General features: G+C 41.2%; 1 protein-coding gene across 2 annotated transcripts; it reads left to right on the forward strand.

Annotated features, from left to right (window-relative positions):
- The first annotated feature begins 1,646 nt into the window (after positions 1 to 1,646).
- pih1d1 (PIH1 domain containing 1) lies at positions 1,647 to 17,037 on the forward strand. Of its 2 annotated transcripts, none has more exons than XM_085157397.1 (11): positions 1,647 to 2,018; positions 3,959 to 4,049; positions 5,476 to 5,533; positions 5,664 to 5,852; positions 8,087 to 8,148; positions 8,304 to 8,385; positions 9,629 to 9,725; positions 9,933 to 9,959; positions 10,038 to 10,125; positions 11,672 to 11,815; positions 16,927 to 17,037. In XM_085157397.1, the coding sequence occupies exons 2-11, from the start codon at positions 3,969 to 3,971 to the stop codon at positions 16,960 to 16,962; spliced, it is 864 nt and encodes a 287-aa protein (XP_085013523.1). In that variant the 5' UTR covers positions 1,647 to 2,018; positions 3,959 to 3,968; the 3' UTR covers positions 16,963 to 17,037. The 2 variants fall into 2 exon arrangements, with proteins under 2 accessions (XP_085013523.1, XP_085013524.1); XM_085157398.1 differs by lacking the exon at positions 1,647 to 2,018 and adding an exon at positions 2,096 to 2,119.
- The last annotated feature ends 5,017 nt before the right edge of the window (positions 17,038 to 22,054 follow it).

Here is a 22,054-nt window from a genome sequence, read left to right on the forward strand (position 1 = left end):
GATCGTCGACTTCAGGAAGACTCGCTCCACCCACAGACCACTCAGCATCCATGGTTCCATGGTAGAGACTGTTAACAGCATCAAGTTCCTGGGAATTCACATCTCAGACGTCCTCACCTGGACCACCAACACCCCCTCCATCACCAAAAAGGCCCAGCAGTGCCTCCACTTCCTGTGACCCCTGAAGCGGGCCAACCAATCACCTTGTTGTTGATTGTTGTGCTATATAAATAAACTTGCCTTGCCTTGTAGTACCATATCACCCTATTAGAGCACTTCGCTCTCGCTCTGCAGGCCTACTTGTTGTTCCTAGAGTATTTAAAAGTAGAATGGGAGGCAGAGCCTTCAGTTTTCAGGCCCCTCTTCTGTGGAACCAGCTTCCAGTTTGGATTCGGGAGACAGACACTATCTCTACTTTTAAGATTAGGCTTCAAACTTAAATAAAATTGAATTGAATTGAAATCTTAAAAAAATGAATGCCACCTTTGTCCGGGAACCACACAGTACTGAGGGTAATGCTGCTGACTGGAAGAGACGGGTTCATGTCAGGGAGTGAGTGGAGCGGCAGCCTTTAGCAGATTCAGGATAACGAGGGCATATTGAGGTCCTTAAAAATAAAAAGTCTGCCTTAGTGAATCTGCTGCTCGTGTCTGCTAGGGTTGCTGTGGTACGCAGTAGGTTTCAGAATGTCACCCTGATGGATGCTCCTTCTCACCTTTTCTTTTTTTGAATTGGAGAGGAGAATCGGGAAGAGGAAGATAATAGATTCCCTACTTGCTGCTGGTTTCTGTAATACTTTCTTCCAATCTGAGTATACAGGGGACACCGATTTCCTAAATTCTTTTCTCACTGAACTGCCAAAAGTGTCACCAGGTATGGCTGCTGAGCTGGAAAGTGGGCTCTTGCAGTATGAACTGGTCACTGCCCTGCACTTCCTGCAGAATGGACAGACTCCACTCCAGACTGTTTTGCAAGAAAAACAGGAGCCGTCTGTTTCTTGATTTACATACAAGGCGAAGAAAAAACCTAGACTAGGTTCACATAACTGATGTCCTTTTTCAGGAAGGAAATCGCCAGACTGCTCTTCCTGAAGAGAAGTTGCTTCCTGAGTGACGTTACTTACTTTTGGCCAGGTTTCTCTCTCACCGCAATATTCAAATGAGACTGTGAACTCACATACTGAACATACTGAAGGAACAACATTTGTCTCTTATATATAATACATCTATATATACACTGTCAAAGATACTTGAGTGTCTTTGAGTGAAGATTTAAGGTGATAAGACATATAAATAGCTGCAACTTGTATCTTTACTGAAGCTCAGTATTTGACAGAGTTCACTCACATGTGCTGTACCAGTGTACCTGCACATGTGATGTGACAATAGAAGTGATTTGATTTGAGAGTTCAAACTCACTGCTGTAATAACTAATAATGATTAGTATAATAACTATAATATTGGCCATATCATATTTACACTGACTTTAGTCTCATGAACAACATTAACTATTTGTTATTTACCAGCTAATCTTATATGACTGTTCAGTACAGATATGAAGCCCAGCAATCATGTTTTACAGTCCTGTGGTCTCAGCCTCAGATACTTATTAAATCACACAAAGCTCTTGTAGAAACAAGCAAACGAAAAAAATATGTTCTCCTTCATTTCTGTCAACCACACGTTTCCAGCTATCATGGTTGCTAGGCAACCTGGGCAGCGCGACGGAGGCTAGACCGTCCCATTTCACAAGCCTCACACTTCCGGCCTTAGCGGTCTTTGAGTACGCGGCCCTTGAGGACCGTTGAGGCTGCGTACTTTAAGGCTGCAGACCCTGAATTGGGATACGGCTTATGTTAACAAATGAATCGCTTCAGCCCATTTGTAGGAAGTCGTTTTCGGTCAGTTTAGTTTATGGATGATTTTATTCTGAAATTTCTGGTTCGGAAGTTGTCATTGGAACGCTGTGACGTCTAAACTGCGCGACATCTAATAGCGATTACTGGTACGAGAAACAAGGTAAACAGACATTTATTTACGCACCTTGTAAACATAATAAATTGCATAACAGAAGTTAAAATGACAGGAAACGGAAAGCTAAAAGGAGAGGTTTTCGGCTGGTAAGCTAGTAAACTAAGGCTAAGCTAACGTGTTTATACGGGTAGCAACATGGACAAACATGTGCATAAACAAGTAGTAACGATCTAGCCAGTAGTTTTATATTGCGCTTTGGGAACATGAAAGAGTTCATATTCGCCAGCTTGGCGAATATGGCAAATACTTTTTCACAGCACTGTGTATGGGTCAGATCAGAGGTGTAGCGCTACTTGTTTAAATAGGAGACTTCATTGGTCATGCACGTGTCCATGTGCACAAGCACCTTTGTCTTGTAGCTTTTACCACATTCAACTCTAACTGAGCAAAAGTGATCAGCTGTCAGACTGAGTGTAATAACATGAAATCATCTCTCTGGCCATCTTCATCAGTTCTTACATGCTGCGTGCAGCTCTCCCCTTCCTGGATGTCTTCTCTCTCTTTTTCATTGTTTCCTGTGGGATTGATGCCTGCTCTCTTTCGCCCAGGCCTGATTTGATCACAGTGGGCAATCTTTGTCAAGCCTATAATGTAACTTATATAAATGGCCAATGGCATCCCTGGTATTTATGCTTGTCTGTGGTGCATTATGCGTTAATGGCCGTGTGGTCATGACCTAATGTTTTATACGTGATGCCAGCCAATAAAGACCAATAAAATGCTGATAATTCTTTTGCGCTTTGGTGCTCACTCTTGGTTGTGGTATGTTTTTTTCAGGGGCAAGCATATTTGTTTCTTTTTTTTATCCTTCTCGTTCATTCTGATAGTTTCATCTTCTGTGAATTCAGTGCTTGTGTTTCTCTGGTGTTGATCTGCTACCTGTGTTGTTCTTAATGTGTGATCTGTGGTACCAGGGTAGGACACTACCATACACTTTCGGTATATAGTGTATCTTTTCTGCATGAAATTTTATACCTTGCACATGACACATAATTATGCCCATGAACTGATCCATAAGTGAAATTATTTTTTTAAATTCAATTTGCTTTATGTATTTATTTATACAGCGCCAAATTATGAGAACAGTTGCCTCAAGTGCTTTATTTTGTAAGGTAGACCCTACAATAATACATACATGAGAAAAACTTAACAGTCATACAAACCCCTATGAGCAAGCGCTTTGGCTACAGTGGGAAAGAAAAACTCATACAATCATTATCTTTTGAATGCAGTAGCTCCGTGCAGGTGCATGCACCGATTAGTACAATGTTTTTTCACCCTTGAGCTCTAAAAGGCTGATGGAGTAGTTTGTGAATGCCATAACTTTCAAACTGACACCATGGATGCATCTACTAAAAATCTCAGACTAGTTTGAACCTCGTTAACCTTGACCTCAAGGTCAGAGGTCAACATCTACTGAAAGGAGATGCACCTGCTATTGCTATTCAGAGGTAGCAATGGCGGAAACTAGTGTTTTGTGCATTATTAAACGTTTTAACACGCTTTGGTGACGTGATTGTGCAGCACATTGCTGATGGCTATCAAAAGCGTCTGGTTGAGGAGCAACTTGCTAAGAGACACTGAACCAAGTATTAGTGGGGATATGTAGATATTTGAGGTTGTATTCACATTTTACATCACACATCCATTTTAAAAAACAGTTAAGGATTAAAAAGCCCAAATTACCAAGACCTTCATGGGGCTGAAGGTCCACTGGTGATGAAGATGATGAGTGTGCATAAATTTCTGACCACAGCTTTACGCTTCTGCCTGTAAATCTGCCTCTTGAAACTGGTTGTTTTGGACTCGTGGTTGTCAGTGTTTTGTAAAGTTTATGAGAATAGCTGCAAGTATGAGCAAATTTAGTAACATTGTTATTATTAGAAATGAGTCAATTAAACAATTGATTTCTTATATGATTGTAGGAGTTGCTGAATGATGACGGACTCGTCGCTTCTTAACTCTGAGCTGGACTTACAGCAACAGGAAGAGTTGTATCAGCAACTACTGTTACAGGTAAGTTTGCTTTTATGTTAACTGTGATCACATGGTAACGCATTTACAGTGGAACCCCGACTTACGAAATTAATTCGTTCCCGAGGGTCTTTCGTAAGTCGAAAATGTTCGTAAGTCGAAGCACCCATTGCGCCTTTTGAGTGAATGATAGGCTACAGGCTAATTGCTAACTGCAACAGCAATACGTCGTTCAAGTGGAACGAAGTGCAAGTACCAAAGCCGAGTGGGTTGTCACATGATTCGGAAGGCATTGTGGGCATTGTAGGCATTGTGGGCTCAGCCAATCAGAGCCAGCGGATTTCGTTACGCGGGCATTTTGCCGTAACACGGGCAGAAATATTGCCGTTAAGTGCCTTCGTAACTTGAATTTTTCACTAAACGGGGTATTCGTAAGCCGGGGTTCCACTGTACTTGGCAAGTGGTCGGCAGTTCGATCCTAGCTGGAGACAGAAATCCCCACAGGGTATTAAATAGTAAAACACAATAAAGGAACAAAGGTGAATTGTTTTGAGGTAAAGCTGGCCCTCTGACGTAGTCGTGCTACATGAGAAACAAAAATCTGACAAAATGTTACATTTGGTCATAGAGGAAAATTAGTTTCATATGTGTGGGTGAAATGCAATGGAAGCATTTGCAGTAACTGTTAGTCAGCCCTGAAAGACTCATTTTATTTTTTTCCCATCAGCCTCTCGTCAAAGATGAGTCACAGACTGAGATGTGTTGTGTTGCTGCATCACACAAACTCTGTTGTTTACAAAACGAAGTGTGCGGCCCCTGAATTGGGACACAGCTAGTAACATACCTCTCGCTCACTTACAATAACTTAAATGCACATGGACCAATCGCATGATATGCACAAGTCACTTTGCAGGCCCACATGGGGTTTTGAGACAGATGTCATCACCCTCCAGCCTTCCGCAGATCCAGAAAATGTACGGTGCATTCAAGTCCCAGTGGGAAAACTGGGACATCTGGGTTTCCTCTGTATTTTCTTCTCCAAATAAAGCAGGTGTTTCTTTTTCTAAATAAACAGAAGAGCTCGTCACTGCTCTAGTAGAAAGCACAGACGTTGTTGGCATATATCCATCCCAGATGATGACCACACGTCACGTAGAACCATCTGCAGCTAAAATCAAATATTGTGCTGAATATTGAGAAGTTCATATAAACTTTAAGATAGACATGCGAACAGAAGCCTACGCATAAACAGAGGTGGCCTGTGACATTTAAAGTGCACTCAGAAAACTTGCGTTGTTTATATTGTCCTCTGTTCGATGTTGGGAAAATAAATTTGTACAGAAAATGTTATTGAAGAATCTCCATGCACAAAAACTGTGAGAATCACAGATGACATTTGATGTTACAGGTGTTTTTTCTTTGCTGTGAGTTTGTCAAACAATAAATAATATGTGTTATATTTGTTTAGACCCTTGGACAGATCAACAGGGAAAGTCCAGACTCCAAAGTAATCCGACCAGAGCCCGGTGAGCTACGTCACAGATAGATAGTAGATATAATCTTTACATTTTGGAACAATACTCTAAGTTTGCTCATTAATACAAAAATCTCTTCTTGTGTGTTTTTCCCTTCGCCTTTCCTGTCCCACCGTGTCAGGCATGTGTGTGAAGACTTTCTCAGAGTCAAACAAGGAGAAGGTATTTATAAACGTCTGTCAGTCGAACTCAGTCCCGCCTCCTCCAGAACTCTCCAGAGAGAAGCTTGTGGAGCTGCTCCAATCAGACGATCCTAGCGGCTTTCGAGTTCCCATGAGTCTTGGCGAGCCACACACAGAAACAGACAATAGTACGTAACCGCCAAACATGTGATTTTTTAATCAAGCAGACATCTGAAAGTTTTCACCCCGCCTCACACAGTAGTAGGGGTGGGGAAAAAATGGATACTGTGTAGCATGGTGATACTTTGTTTGCTAATAATGTATGGATACAGGGACAGCAGAAATCGATATTTTGTTACAAAAAAGGTTTTTGTGCTCTGACTTCAGAGCATGTTGATCCTTTTTCTGAGCAAGAATCCTGACATTCCTTCACTGTCCAAATGTGTTTAACTTGTTTTTGGCAGCAATAAACATGACAGTTTACTTATTTTAATTTAAGACATGTTTTATTTTAATTAAGTTTAAAACTTTTTTATTTAATGTAAAATTATATTTTGTTTTAATTTACTTTCAAATTCTTCAGTTGCTGAAGGGGCTGCATAGTTTTCATAAACTGCATAGTTCAGAATAGCTATAATTGTACCAGATGGTTGATTCAGTTAAGTTGGACTAGACTGTAATACAAACCGTTCAGTTTGTCAACAATCAAACTGAAATGAGAGAAAGACTGAGTGTGAGACTTTGATATTAGATAAAATGAATATTGATAAAGTTTACCTTTATGTACAGAATCGGAATATCGCAAAATATTTTTAAAAATTGCAATAATATCGTTTCGTGAGCTAAGTATTGTGATAATATCGTATCGTGGGATGTATGGTGATTCCCACCTCTACACAGTAGGTTCAGTAAAATGTTGTGACAAGAGTTTGAAAAGGTTGAGAGCTGGTTTATTTGCCACCCAGTATGTTAAAGACAAAACACCAGCTGGCTGCTTCTTATCTAAACAGATTTGGGTTGTTTGGAGCTGAGCTCTGAGCTCTGCACGCCTTCCTTTGCTGCGTCCATGAACTACTATGTAGTCTTCCTCTTTGCCCAGTATATCCAATAGCCCTCCTCTGCACATGTCAGTCTTGCCTCAAACTGCTTAACCTGAGCTGTTGGTCACCTCTATGTTCCAGCACGGATGGGCACATTTGCAGGATCATAAGTTACATTTTAGTCCACTGCCTGGATTTATTAAAATGGTCTTTATTTGGGGAGTTCCTGACTGAGGCTTCCTTTGTTAAAATCACCAAGAACAATAACTAAGAAGTCTGCGATTCTTTGGCAGGTGAGCACTGAGCCTGGTGTATGTTGCCCTACGATGGTGTACACACACCGACCAGAATGAATGAAGGTTAATGGTTAATTTAAAGGTTAATGAAACAGTGTTTCTGAATAACGATAACTAGAGCTGCACGATTTTGCATAAAATGAGAATCACGATTCTCTCACGATTCTCTTTTCCAGTATAAATATTTATTGCACTTATTAACTGCACATCAACTTCGTAACAGTTGAGACTGAACATAAAAACAATAAATAAACATAAAAACAACAAATGGCTCACATTTTGCCGCAAAATGTTGTACTGCTTGAAATTGCGTCTCCACCGTTGCTCGACGCTGCGTGTATAGAGCAGGTAGAGCAACAATAGAAAAATAGTTGCGGGACGGCACTGTGTAGCGTTTGTCTAGGGTGTTGATCGTTTTCCTAAATCCCTCGTTTTGCACAGTGTTGATGGAGCCATATCTTTGGTCAGGTGATAAGTAACAGCCTCCGTAATTTCTTTGTGCCTGCGGGAGGTCGACGGGTACAGGGAAGCGCTGTATAAGGTTCCCGTTATTGATGTTTGGGTGGTTGACCGGGACGGATTTTCTCCTGTCACTTTCTCATCATCCCTGACGTGCTCTCCGGTGTTTTTTCCTGCTAATTTTAGCAGCCAGCTTCTGTATCACGTGGTATGAGGCTCCGCCCTTGTCATTTGTTGAGCAGGAAGAGTGAGCGCTTGTTTTCATGCAGATTACGTCCCGGATCAAAATGCGGTACAATCGTCGTCTTTTTTTTTTTTTTTTTTTTAAATCGTTGTCATTTGGAAATAAGATCGCACATAAGTATGAATCGAGATCGCGATTTTCTAACGATTAATCGTGCAGCCCTAACGATAACATCGTAACACTGTACTGTACGTGTTGTTTACCTCATCTCTCAGTTGTGTATTTTAATGTTGTGGCTGACTGGTCTAAGGTCTACACAACATCAGTCTGTATAAGTAGTAGTTTATTTATTCATCGTCTCTCCTGATTCAATTTGCCAACAGGATGGAAGCGTTTCAGCTTCCTGTGTTGTGGTGAAAATATTGTTTCTTTGTCTGTTTCAGGCTCTCAGGGTTGCACAGCTTATGACGTTGTCATTAACCAGGACTTCTTCCAGAAGTGTCAGGTGTGTTCATGTGCATGTGGTTGTTTTCCTTTTGCAATCAAAAAGGAAATTTTTATTTTATATTCCTTTGAATCCTCCTCATTGCACTGACCTTCATCAACTTTCTTAATTTATAAACTCTGCATAAAAAGTGTTGTATGATTGTTGTCTTGCAGAAGGATCCCTTATTCCAGCAGTTTGTTATCCTCGTGTCTGCAGAGGGTTTAGAAAACAAATACAATCTGGAGCTGAGTAGAGGTTAGTGTGTTTGTGTGTCTGTGTTAATAATTCGTGTTGTGGAAGTACTCTGCACTTGTTGTTAGGGGTGGGTTTTGATGATCGAGTTTCCAATTAAAATCGATTCTAGCTTGAATGACGCCATATTATCAGATTCCTTAAAATCCTGAATCGATTTTTAAATATAAATTTATTTTGCCCGAAACGCCAGAATCTCAGGTTAAACCCTCGCAAAATTTCAACAACCACCGAACAGCTAAAACAGCAAACCAGAACAGGAACACGGATTCTGCACAAAGACGTAAACACAAAGCGCCGACGCATCAGAATCAGTGAGATGTCGCCTTTCTCACCTGACGACACGGACACGGTCGGGCTGAAAGCCGACAGCTCGCTGATGTTGGTGTTTCGGTGGGTCCGCGCTGTGTGTTTACGTCCTTTTTGCGTTCGATTCTGAAGCTGCAGGTTTTCTCTCTCCAAACAATATTGACTGAACCAGCAGCAAAAGAAGATCCAAACTAAACTTCACACAAACATCGTCATGAACTCACTCTGACTTTTGCTGTTTTGCTTCCACCACGATAAAATCACACTTCATGCACAGCTCTCTCTCTCTCATGAACAGTTTCCCATCTAAAAATCTGTTTTCTGCATTATTCGCTTGCTTATTACCCACCAGTCTACCGTTGTTCACAGCGCTGTCGGCCGCTGTGTTTTTTACTTACTTCTGACAAGAAAGCCTCATTTCTGCTGTTTAATCAGCTACTAAATAGATTTAAACTTTTTAAAATGATGCAAAGTTGCAAAATGCTTAACTGTGTCTCTAATAAAACCTCTGTAACTTTGCTCTGCGTCACTTCAGCAGCATCAGGTAATGTTCACATGCTGATTCATGATTTTCTTCTGTTTTTGATCTACTGCAGAATATTTTTAAGGTTATCTGCTGTAAAATCCCAGGCCAGGAAAATCGCCTTCATGTTTTTCTGTGTTTTATCCTCAGTTACTTTGACACAAAGGCCTCTGCTGTGATGCTCACACCTTTGATAAAGTCTCACAAGTGTCAGCTTTCTTTTTATAGATATAAAAATATGGAAATGTACTGATGCATGATAAGAATTATAATATTTCTGACTGTCTGAGGCAAAATTTCCGCGATTGGAATCAAATCGTGGATCGAATCAAATCAGGACCTTGTGAATCGGAATCGAATCGATTCTAGAAATCAGTGACGATACCCAGCCCTACTTGTTGTGTGTTTTTGCAGAGTGGAAGGTCCTGAAAAACAGGAAGTTTTTGGGTTCTGTCAGTGAGCAGAATATCCGCACAAAGAGCAGGCCGGTCATTGAAGAGCTGCAGCCTCCGTATGTACCCCGCTGTGCTTAGCAGAAAACACACTGACACACTTTGTATGTTTCATTGCACTTGGCTTACTCAATAAAGAGTTTATTGAGTACGTAATAAAAAAGTTTAAATAAATTGCGGTTTCAGCTTTCAGCTCTCACAGGAATCTGTTTCTGTATAATTTGTAACACGTGTTGAAATTTCCTTGGCTTTCTTTCATCCCGCAGGGAGACGTCTTGTGCAACCACTAAGAGGTGAACCTTTGTTCATTGTCCTGTTTGTCTCATTTCCATGAAAAGCAACGTGATCTGAAATGTCAACCCTTTCCTCAGTTTGCCCACACCAGAGTTCACGCTGATTGTTGAGCCTTCTGCTGGTGAACCAGAGTATCTGATTGCAGAGATAAAGCTCCCCGGAGTGGTGAGATATTAAACAAACACACATAATGAACCACGCATTTATTTCAGTCCTCTCTGCCTACCTGTTTCTTTCAGGTAGACGTCCTCCTCAAATACAGGCTGGTTTATTTTAGCTTTACTTTGCTGTTAGGGGAAATAAGATGAGTATCTGATTGCAGAGATAAAGCTCCCCGGAGTGGTGAGATATTAAACAAATGACTTTGGAATTCCTTACCCCCTGACCTCAGAAATATTAGTTCATTCCCTCCTTTTAAGTCCACCCTCAAAACTCATCTGTTTAAAATTGCTTATGTTTAAACCTCTGTATGCTCTTAACTTTTATCTGTTATTCTTATTATTGTGTATATTTCCAGTTTTTGTGTTTTTATCTGTTGTACAGTGTCCTTGGGTGCTTTGAAAGGCACTATTTTTAAATAAAATGTATCATTATTATTGTTGTTACTAGGGATGCAACGATACCAATTTTTTCAAACCGATACGATACCGATACTTGGATCTGAGTACTTGCCGATACAGAGTACAAAAACCGATACTTCTACCACACACACACACACACAAATGCAGACAAGTTTTATTTTATTCTCTGCCGATAAAAAATAAAATCTTAATAAAAATGACCACAAAAAAACAAAAAAAATTTTCTTCGCTTTTCCAAAACCTGAGTTAAAGTTGGCTGTTCCACACTGCTGACATTTTGTTTAGCCTAGCTACAGCAGCCTCCAGTTTCTCTTTTTTATCTGGAGCTGCCAGTCTCACTCGTCTAACCCTGTGCCTGTTTAGCGCGGGATGTCCCCCTAGTGGCCAATCTAAAAACTACAACAGAAATGACAAGCCACCCTCTGACTAATAAAATAAGTTGGTATCGGTTCATGGTATCGGTTAACTTTTACGAATATGAGTACACACACATTTTACAGTATCGGCCCCAATACCCGATACCAGTATCGATACCCGATACCAGTATCGGTATCGGTGCATCCCTAATTATTACATAATTAACCACACATTTATTTCAGTGCTCTCTGCCTACCTGTTTCTTTCAGGGTAGACGTCCTCCTCAAATACCGGCTGGTTTATTTTAGCTTTACTTTGCTGTTAGGGGAAATAAGATGAGATTAAAAATGTTTTGAAGGTCATTTTTTGTTGTTGCTGTCACAGAGCTGAGGTGTCTCAGTAAGGCACTGGTGTGTGTATATATATCTAAGTGTTAGGGTTTGCGTTTACCTTGAGCTTTACCCCAGCCTAGAGCAGTACGTCTGTCCAAAACAGACTGATATATTTGCCTTTGAATATATCAGAAACAAGAAACAACCTGAGTGGTTAACTTACACTTCAGTGTGGAAACCAAAGTCCAGCACAAAGTTAAAAATATGCCTATCTTGTTATATTTACACCAAGCTTACAATAGTCACATGTACCTGATGCCAGTTGGCTAAAATTCAAAAGTTGCTTTCTTAGTTATTCTTGCTCAAAACCATCTTAAAAGTAGAGCTCGACAGCTCTGCTCCTGCACACGATGATATGATATGTTGATGTCTCCTGCACAGGGGTCGTCTCGCTCTCTGGTTCTGGATGTGGGGGAGGATCGACTGGTGTTAACAGCTCGGCCCTCGCTCTTCCATCTCGACATCTTCCACCCCTTCCTGGTTGACCAGGAGAACAGCGTGGCACAGTACAACAGCAGCACACAGGTACAGAAAATATACAGCCTGTTCTTGGACTCTGTCACATACAGGATTGTGTTCAATGCCCGTTGTTGTTTATGGGATTTATGCACGTGCTTCTTACCAAGCAGTGCCACCAGCAACAGCAAACGTGCTGAGGTCAGCATCACTTTAAGTGTAGCTATGTTTCTGCAATCTGCGGTGTAGGAATAAAGAAGTACTGGCGCCGTCAAGTAGGCTCCGGGTTGCCAGTACTTTGAATGGCTGTAAAGCCTTTTAAGCCATCATGCACATCCTTTCACTCTGGAGAGAAAACAGAGCAGATGAAGAAAAGGCAAACGGGCACAAGAAGAACGTGCATATGCTACACGGGCAAGCTTCAGACTACAAGCTGTGCCATGTCGACTGCAATAACACCGGTTTAAATATTAATGTGCTATAGATATGTTATACAGCAATATCATTGCTATGGCAACACAATAGGTTCACGTTCCTTAGTGCATGCAGCGAGCAAGAGCAGTTTGTGAGCCTCAGAAACTTGAACACTGTGTGGGCCTTATTCCAGGAAGCTGGTTGGTTAGTTTGTTTAACCTTCACTTTAGGGAAACTCTGGTTTACTGTTCTGGAAAGAGAGTAAACTCATCTTACCGGGGTCGGAGAGTGAGCGGGTTCAGTTCAAGAGCAAGTTGATCTGTAAAAGTTTATGTTTTTACAGTCACTGAAATCCCAGTAAGATGTTAATCTGTAACTTTGTGTCCTTAACACGAGCACTTTAATAGTTGTTCAGTCCTTGAACTATAAGAAGACAGCACAGATTTAATATCGTCTCAGAAAAAGATCTCTGCTCTGCATCTTTGTAACTCTGAGCCTCTGTGGACAGTGATGATGTCCACAGTAGGGCTGCCACAAATAGTCCAGACTATTAAAATTGTCGACGACTGATTTAATAGTCGACGCGTCGTTTGAAGCTTTGCAAGATCCCAAAAGACGCAGGAATAAGTAGTAGGATTTAAGAGTGTAATAACGGACTGAAACAGAAGATGGCAGCACTGCATGTACAAGGATGCCAGCTGCTGTTAAATCCCGAAGAAGAAGAAGCTGTGTCCGGTATCGTAGCTGTGTCCAAATTTATGGGCCGCATCCTTCAGAGGCCGCGTTTGTAGGCCGATTACTTTACAGTGTCGCGATGAAGGCTGTCCAAATTCGAAGACTCCTCCAAATGCGGCCTTCATTTCCCTGGATTTGAAGGATTGGTCGGGTGTATCCTTTGTGGCCCAATCTATCCCAGAATTCATAGCGCGGCCCAGCCAGTTCCAGTTTCCAACAATGGTAGCAGCTATTTATTTTAATATTACTCTGATTACTCTTTCTCGGTCACAAAATAAACTTTTAACATATTTTCAGGCGAGAATGCAGCTGTGTAAACTCCAAATATGTGCTCAGTTTATCAAGATATCACATATTTGCAAAAGCACTCTGACGTTTTCAGAGACGTCTGTTACCCACTAGCTCGTAGCTAGCCGGGGGCTAGGCTCACTAGAACTGGCAAGAACAACGAACTCCCTGCACATCGTTTTCGCTACTCAGGTTAAACATGATATATAAGTCACTTTGATAACTTAAAAATGTTATTGTTTGTCTTTTTTCAGTATTTTATTTGTTCCTGAGTAAATCGGTTTGGCTGAGATTAAAGTTATAGTTTTTACACAGCTAAATAAACATCAAGCAGACAGCTGATTATCAGAAGTGTGAGATGCTCCAGAATATACTCCGGTGTCCTGTTATATTTTAGATAGCAAGGAGTTTATTAAACTTCACCGAAACAATCTGCAAAATGTATTAAACGTTTAATAAACTATCATCATGTCTTTATTTTTAGTTAGCACAGACCTTAAACACTTAAAGCTGTAAGCTAATGATAGTTATATAAGAGCAGATGCTGCTGGTGCAATAAGCTGTACGTCCAATGGATGATGATCTGATTAGTCGACTATCAAAATAATTGTTTGTGGCAGCCCTAGTGCACAGAGACTGTCAGTTTCCCCTTTATAATATGCTACACACTGATCAGTGATCAATCATTAGATGTATAAGTGATCACACTGATGGAAAAATATGGCGTCGTTTTAGTGCCTCTATTATGAGCACACGTTAAAAAAATTTGCAAGCGCAAATGTTGCGTGTTGAGGAGAAAATGATTTTGAGCGAACAAATTAATTTCTGCATGCAGGAAATGTATTTCAGTGTTTGCTCGTATCCACACACACAATAGCAGCCCCTCTCGCTCAGTTGTTGCATTTGCTCTTGCTCAGACCTCTGCGGACTCAGTGTGTCGTTCACGCTCACATTTCTGCTTCATGTGCGCTCAACTCTTTCTGTACACCGTTATAAGTGTGCCACAAAACCAACCAATCACAGACTTGGATGCAAAAAAATCTAACTGGCTGTTTTGGTCTCCAATCAGCTTGCTAGCTACTGTAGCCAAACCCAGGCAAATATCCCAGAATGCATTTCTTCCTAACCTCAAATGAGGCAGTGGCGGAGGAACGCAGAGTGGCGGAGTTTAAAATATTTCTCTTTCTGGATCACAAAATAAACTTTTAACATACAGTGGCTTGCAAAAGTACTCGCTCCCCTTGAACTTTCCCACGTTTTGTCACATTACAGCCACAAACATGAATCAGGTTTATTGGAATTCCACGTGAAAGACCAACACAAAGTGGTGAACACGTGAGAAGTGGAACAAAAATCATACATGATTCAAACATTTCTTACAAATAACTGCAAAGTGGGGTGTGCGTAATTATTCAGCCCCTGAGTCAATACTTTGTAGAAACACCTTTTGCTGCAGTTGCAGCTGCCAGTCTTTTAGGGTCTGTCTCTACCAGCTTTGCACATCTACAGACTGAAATTCTTCTTTGAAACAGCTCCAGCTCAGTCAGATTAGATGGACAGCGTTTGTGAACAGCAGTTTTCAGATCTTGCCACAGATTCTCGATTGGATTTAGATCTGGACTTTGACTGGGCCGTTCTAACACATGGATATGTTTGGTTTTAAACCGTCCCATTGTTGCCCTGGCTTTATGTTTAGGGTCGTTGTCCTGCTGGAAGCTGAACCTCCGCCCCAGTCTCAAGTCTTTTGCAGACTCCAAGAGGTTTTCTTCCAAGATTGTCCTGTATTTGGCTCCATCCATCTTCCCATCAACTCTGACCAGCTTCCTGTCCCTGCTGAAGAGAAGCCCCCCCAGAGCATGATGCTGCCACCACCATATCTGACAGTGGGGATGGTGTGTTCAGAGTCATGTGCAGTGTTAGTTTTCCACACAGAACGTTTTGCATTTTGGTCTCATGTGACCAGAGCAGCTTCTTCCACATGTTTGCTGTGTCCCCACATGTTTGCTGTGTCCCCACATGTTTGCTGTGTCCCCCACATGTTTGCTGTGTCCCCACATGTTTGCTGTGTCCCCCACATGTTTGCTGTGTCCCCCACATGTTTGCTGTGTCCCCCACATGTTTGCTGTGTCCCCACATGTTTGCTGTGTCCCCCACATGTTTGCTGTGTCCCCCACATGGCTTGTAGCAAACTGCAAATGGGACTTCTTATGGTTTTCTGTTAACAATGGCTTTCTTCTTGCCACTCTTCCATAAAGGCCAACTTTGTGCAGTGCACCACTAATAGTTGTCCTATGGACAGATTCCCCACCTGAGCTGTAGATCTCTGCAGCTCGTCCAGAGTCACCATGGGCCTCTTGGCTGCATTTCTGATCAGCGCTCTCCTTGTACTACTGTGAGTTTAGGTGGACGGCCTTGTCTTGGTAGGTTTACAGTTGTGCCATACTCCTTCCATCTCTGAATGATGGCTTGAACAGAGCTCCGTGGGATGTTCAAGGCTTGGGAAATCTTTTTGTAGCCTAAGCCTGCTTTAAATTTCTCAGTAACTTTATCCCTGACCTGTCTGCTGTGTTCTTTGGACTTCATGGTGTTGTTGCTCCCAATATTCTCTTAGACAACCTCTGAGGCGTCACAGAGCAGCTGTGTTTGTACTGACATTAGATTACACACAGGTGCTCTCTGTTTAGTCATTAGCACTCATCAGGCAACGTCTATGGGCAACTGACTGCACTCAGACCAAAGGGGCTGAATAATTACGCACACCCCACTTTTCAGTTATGTATTTGTACAAAATGTTTGAATCATGTATGATTTTCGTTCCACTTCTCACGTGTTCACCACTTTGTGTTGGTCTTTCACGTGGAATTCCAATAACATTGATTCATGTTTGTGGCTGTAATGTGACAAAATGTGGGAAAGTTCAAGGGGGCCGAATACTTTTGCAAGCTACTGTACTTTCAGGCGAGAATGTTGCTGCGTAAACTTCAAATATCTGCTCGATTTATCAAGACATCACATATTTGCAAAAGTGCTCTAACGTTTTCGGAGATGCCTGTTACCCACCAGCTGACCGCACAGCTGGACTGGCCATCGGGCACACCCGGCACGACTACAGAGCTCTGGGTATCAGAGTAACTCAGTGAAGCATCCCTGCTGTGGCTGTTAGAGAGCCAACATCTGTCAGTGAAGGCTGAGATTAGATCAGATTAGAAAACTGTGGAGCATTAAAGGTTTGCTGTGAATGTCATTAATCGTTTTTATCTAATAATTCAGAAATAATGAAACGAGGTTGATAAATATCATTTTCAGCCCTTCATTTACCTGTTGCCATGGTGAATCCTGATCTCAAAGCTGCATTGCTGGATGCTTTCTTTCCCTACTGATGTAGGAGTACTCAGGATAAACACTCGGATGTTTTCTGCTCGAGAACATCCGAGTTGCAAGTTGATCCGTTACAGTTTGTTGGACATACTTTCTGGAGGAGATGCTAGCAGGTGGTGATGTACGACCCAAATCTGCAAGCGCCAAATGATGAACAGTCAAAATAAATCTGAAATGAGTATAAAAATGAGTGCATTAGCAGACTGCACAATGTGAGATGACGAGTAACAGTTCAGAATTCAAATGACGCAGCAGCCACAGGAACCAGCGAAGAACAGCTTAACGTTGCAGCAAACACACACATAACTCACTCAAATTCATCTTTTAACCTGCTGCACGATGTGTTTCTGTTTTCTTTTCCCCAGATCCTCACAGTCACTATGCCCGTAGTGTCTTCATGAAGCTGCAGAAGTCTTGTTCAGCTTGTGATGTTTTTTAAAAAATAATACTGCAGCAATAAAAGTGTTATTCATAAAGTCGTTTAGTGTTGTTATTCCATTAATCATCAGTTATCACAAGGATAACCTGGAGGGCCTGAAGTCTGTTTTGAAAGTTTTCTCAGGCTGTCGCCCCACAGTTCATGTTTATTTTTCTTTTCTAAAGCAGATGTTTCAGCAGTTGTTAGACCTGTCAGATTTAATGCTTTGACATTTTGAAATATTTACACACCATGTAGTAATTACAGGTAAGTTTCAGATGTCGATGCCATATGTTATAATAATAATAATAATAATGATGGATTGGATTTATATAGCGCTTTTCAAGGCAATACCACTATTCATTCACTCTCACATTCACACACTGGTGGAGGCAGCTACAGTTGTAGCCACAGCTGCCCTGCAGACTGACAGAAGCGAGGCTGCCATATCGCGCCATCGGCCCCTCTGGCCAACACCTGTAGGTGTCTTGCCCAAAGACACAACGACCATTAAGAAAGACCGTCAGCGTCTCTTCTTCCTCAGAAGACTTAGAGACTTCCATCTGCCACTGAAGGTGCTCAAGAACTTTTACTGCTGCACCATCGAGAGCGTCCTGACGGCAAACATCTGCACCTGGTTTGGGAACAGCACCAAGCAGGACAGACGAGATCTGCAAAGAGTGGTGCGCTCAGCCGAACGCATCATCCAATCAGAGCTCCCTGACCTGCTGTCCATCTACACCAAGCGGTGCAAGACCAAAGCTAGGAAGATTATGATGGACCTCTCCTATCCCAACAATGGACTCTTCTCACTGTTGAGGTCTGGGAAGCGCTTCCGCTCCCTTAAGGCCAAAACAGAGAGAATGAGTAGGAGCTTCTTCCTCCAGGCTATTCGGGCCCTGAACCAGGTGTAGGACTGGACTCACACACACATCACATCACCACACGCACCACCACACTCTTCCTATAATCCTATAATTCCTATAATTTATAATCTTGATAATCTCTTTCTGCTATTTGCACTTTTTATTTTATTTTATTTTTACTGTAAATTCCTGAATTAATTTGTAAATTTTGTAGTAACCTGTAAATTGTAAATACTGTAAAACTTTTTTCTGTCATTTAATGGTCGGGCATTGTACAGCTACAAGCATTTCACCCCCATGTCATACTGTGTATGGTTGTGTGTGTGACAAATAAAAAATTTGAATTTGACCAGGACAGAGAGTCCGGGAATCGAACCTGCGACCTTCCGGTTACAGATATGCTTCCCAACCCCCTGAGCCACGGTCGCCCCAATATAACAGGGAAATCGCTCAAAGGTGGAAAAGAAAATATTAATAACACGTCACATTTTGCTAATCCTGTAGCAAAGCCTCTAATCTCTGTGAAACTCCTGCTCAATAAGCACCTGTTGAGTGAAGCGAGGCAATGCCTCCTCACATTATTCTGGAAAACCAAATGTTTTTAGAAAAAGGACAAGAAACAAACATAGCAGCAAAAGGACTGCTGTTACCATATATCATAAACACATAAAACGCTCATTAATAATTCATTATCTTGTTGGAGAAGATTTCTGACTGTAGAGAAGCCTGGAGTTACTTTAAAGTTACTTTAACCAACAACAGGCAGTGCAGTAAATACCCTCCACGGTCCCTCAGGGCAGTGAAGATGATGAAAGAGCAAGAAGTGATTTTGCAACTTTGACTGACTGCCAGATCTCCTCTGTGCATCCTCTTTAACACAGAGCGTGCGAGATACATTAGAGTGTGTCTGAACTGGTTTCCAGGCTTGGCTCCATTTGCTGCCAGCTGCTGGTTCTTTGTGTCTGGTGGGAAATTAATAGACATGTTTTCAAAACTTGGCAAGATTTCAGTTTTATCTGTGAAGCAATCTTGATGTTGTATAGGTGAAGATTCTGTGACTGAAAGCTCAGAGGTTGAAAGCTTGGATTAAAAACATGGTCTCAGTGTTGTCAGATCTGTTTGCAACGATTAATGAAATTACCCGCAAGTATCTGTGAAAGCGCTGGAGGATCCTTTACGACAGGAAGCTCTCAACATGACTGACAAATCACAGATCTAAGAAAAATGAGTGTTTTTTCTTTTTAAAGGCATGGCATGATCTGCTGATATGTTCTCAGGCTGTTACACCCTCGACTCATCAATGAATGTTAACACTTTATTACCCAAGCATCAAACAGGCCGCCTGGAATTATTTTGCAGTTTTGGCTGTAAAATTACAAAATACTTCTGACCTTTCAGAAACAATTTGGAATTCCCTAAACATTCATCTCTCTATCAGGAATTGTCCCGCACACATTTCCTCACCCATTCTGATCTGCTCAACAGCACCCTCCCCTGTTTTCGTGTCACTCTTATAACTCAGCAGTTTCAGAATCAGCTCATTCAACACAAACATTCACGTCTGTGTCCACACAAGCCGTTTAAAACAAATAGGTCTCTGTGGTTTGTTTGTTTGTTGATTTGATTCGACTGCACTTCTTTTAAAGCAGTTCATCAGCACACAGTCGCCTTCAAATGAAATAAAAAAACTAAATAGTAAAACTTGTATTTTTACATCTTTTTCTGCTGATAAATACCAATTAATGACCATTAATACTACAAAGCAAATAAATGAAAGATGAACAAATCACATTTTTCTAGTATTTTACAAACAGATTTCTTACAATTTAAGCACAAACAGTCATAACAGACAGAAGGGGAGTTCACTTATCATCATCAAAGTGAACTGTATGTTGTAAATTGAGTTTTATATTCCCGGTATCCTGAGACTATCCATCCATTTTCTTTCACTTAATGACTTCAATGCCACAAGGCGAGAAGCAGAATAGTGTTGATATAATGTTTCCTTACCGTGCATGTGAGTGCGTCACCAGAACAGGTGGCTTTGCTTGTTCATGTGTGTCCCAACCAGTGTTGGTCAAGTTACTTGAAAAAAGTAATCAATAACTAATTACTGATTACTTCCCCCAAAAAGTAATCCATTACTTTACTGATTACTTATTTTCTAAAGTAATTAATTACTTAGTTACTTAGTTACTTTTTAAAAACACGATTTACAACCTGAATAGGTGATAAAGTGATAGATCTTTCAGCCCAATTCTACTTTTTCTGCATAATCATCATACAAAATGTAATCAAATGGAAAAGTCTCTTTTTAAAACTTGTTTTATTAGTTTTAATCTTTTAACTTTATGCATCAAGCAAAAATTTAATTATCTGCAACATTCTTTGACTGGAAGAAATTAGTTTAATATTTAAACCTATTTTCTGCACATTCCAGCTCATAAAATAAAATATTTTGTGTGTTTACACTCAGTCTTTCAAATAGATGCAAGTAAAACACAGCAGAAAATAAATAAAGTCAAAGACTAGCGGTCCTGTTGCTCTATTTTCACCTGTAAAGCAGGAGTGGGGTAGGCGGAGGGTTACCCTGGTGCAGGTGTGCAGCGGTCAGTGGAAGAATCCGCGAGTTTCTCTGTGAGTTTCCCATTACGTCGTAGCTACTCGGTGCTTGCTCGGAGGTTTAGGGGTTTTTTCGCTGTAAAAAGAAGTTTTCTTCCCACACACAACAGACGCTAATAGTAACGCAGTAATGCAGCGTTCGTACGGGAAAGTAACGGTAATCTAATTACCATTTTTGCAATAGTAATCCCTTACTTTACTCGTTACTTGAAAAAAGTAATCGGATTACAGTAACGCGTTACAAGTAACACTGCCCAGTTACTGCCCATCTGTGGTCCCAACTCCATACACCAACAGACGACAGTTTGTCACTATTTATTTAACGTAAAGGTTTAAATTATTTTAATTGTTTCTTTTATTGATTTCAGTCATCGTGAATGAGCAAAAGCTGTCTCGGGTCTTGGGGAGGAAGTCGTAACATTAAAAACAGTTTTGATTTAGTTATTATTTCCAGTTTACTCCGGGATGGGGCTGGATATCTGGTGTCCTACACTACCCATGTGATCCAAGTCTTCAAAGAATGAACTCTTATCCAAGAATCTCAAAAGAACCTTTGAATATCAGTTGTGTGTTCACAGCAGATCACCAGACTTCCATAAATTTTCCTAATACTCGCCGAACTGTCCCAGGTAGTACAACAATCACCATTATTGCTTGTTTTAGCTTTAGCGCTAAAGGTCTGATAAAGATCATCAATTTATGTGCACAGAACTGATGACCTTTAGCTTTTGAATCTGATTGACTACATGTTATTAGACTGTGTCCTAGAAGACTTTAGCGTGAAGCAGTAATTGGCCTCTATAGAGGTTTCGCAGATAGTCCAGCCCCTCGAGGATGGCATTGCCAGAAGGTTTACTGTTTCCCAGCATGCTCTTAAGAGCATGGAGGAGATTCTAGGAGACAGGAAGTTACCCTACGAGATCTGGACAGGGACGTAGAAGATCCATAACCCATCAGCAGGACTGTTACCTGCTCCTCTATGCAAGACAGAACAAGATGAGCCATGCCAGAGCTACAAAATGACCTTCAGTTGGCCAATGGTGTGAATCTCTAACCAATCAGGAACAGACTTCATGAGGGTAGCCTGAGGTCCTCTAGTGGGTCCTGTGCTCACTACCATGGAGCATGATTGGCATTTGCCATAGAATACCAGAATTGACACGTTCACCACTGGCACCCTGTGCTTTTGTCATTAGGTTGTCTTTTGAGTTTCCTCATAGGTTACATTTAAGTCCTGGTGTTAGTCTTAGGGTGTATTCCAATAGCCAAGAGAAGTGACCTGGAAGTATCTGTGTGGCCACCACAACAAGAGCTGTTCTAATTTTTCAAACACAAAGGAAAGACTCTTGAGTGCTTCCTTTATTGCACAGGAAACACTGGAACCATCCTTTAAGAAGGAATAGGAGAGACTGTCATGCCATAATTCATCGTGGCGAACCATTCGACGAACAGTCAACATCATAAACAAAGTGGTGGAGATCATATAAATGTTAGCTGTGGCTGGATTTTCCATTTATAAGCTGAACTGATCAAAGTGTGTTTACGGTTCTGTAAAATCAAAAAGAAAAGTTTGTTGAAATTAATTTT

This window comes from Neolamprologus multifasciatus, chromosome 4, assembly GCF_963576455.1.
Source record: "Neolamprologus multifasciatus chromosome 4, fNeoMul1.2, whole genome shotgun sequence".
In the NCBI taxonomy this organism is placed as follows: domain Eukaryota; kingdom Metazoa; phylum Chordata; class Actinopteri; order Cichliformes; family Cichlidae; genus Neolamprologus; species Neolamprologus multifasciatus.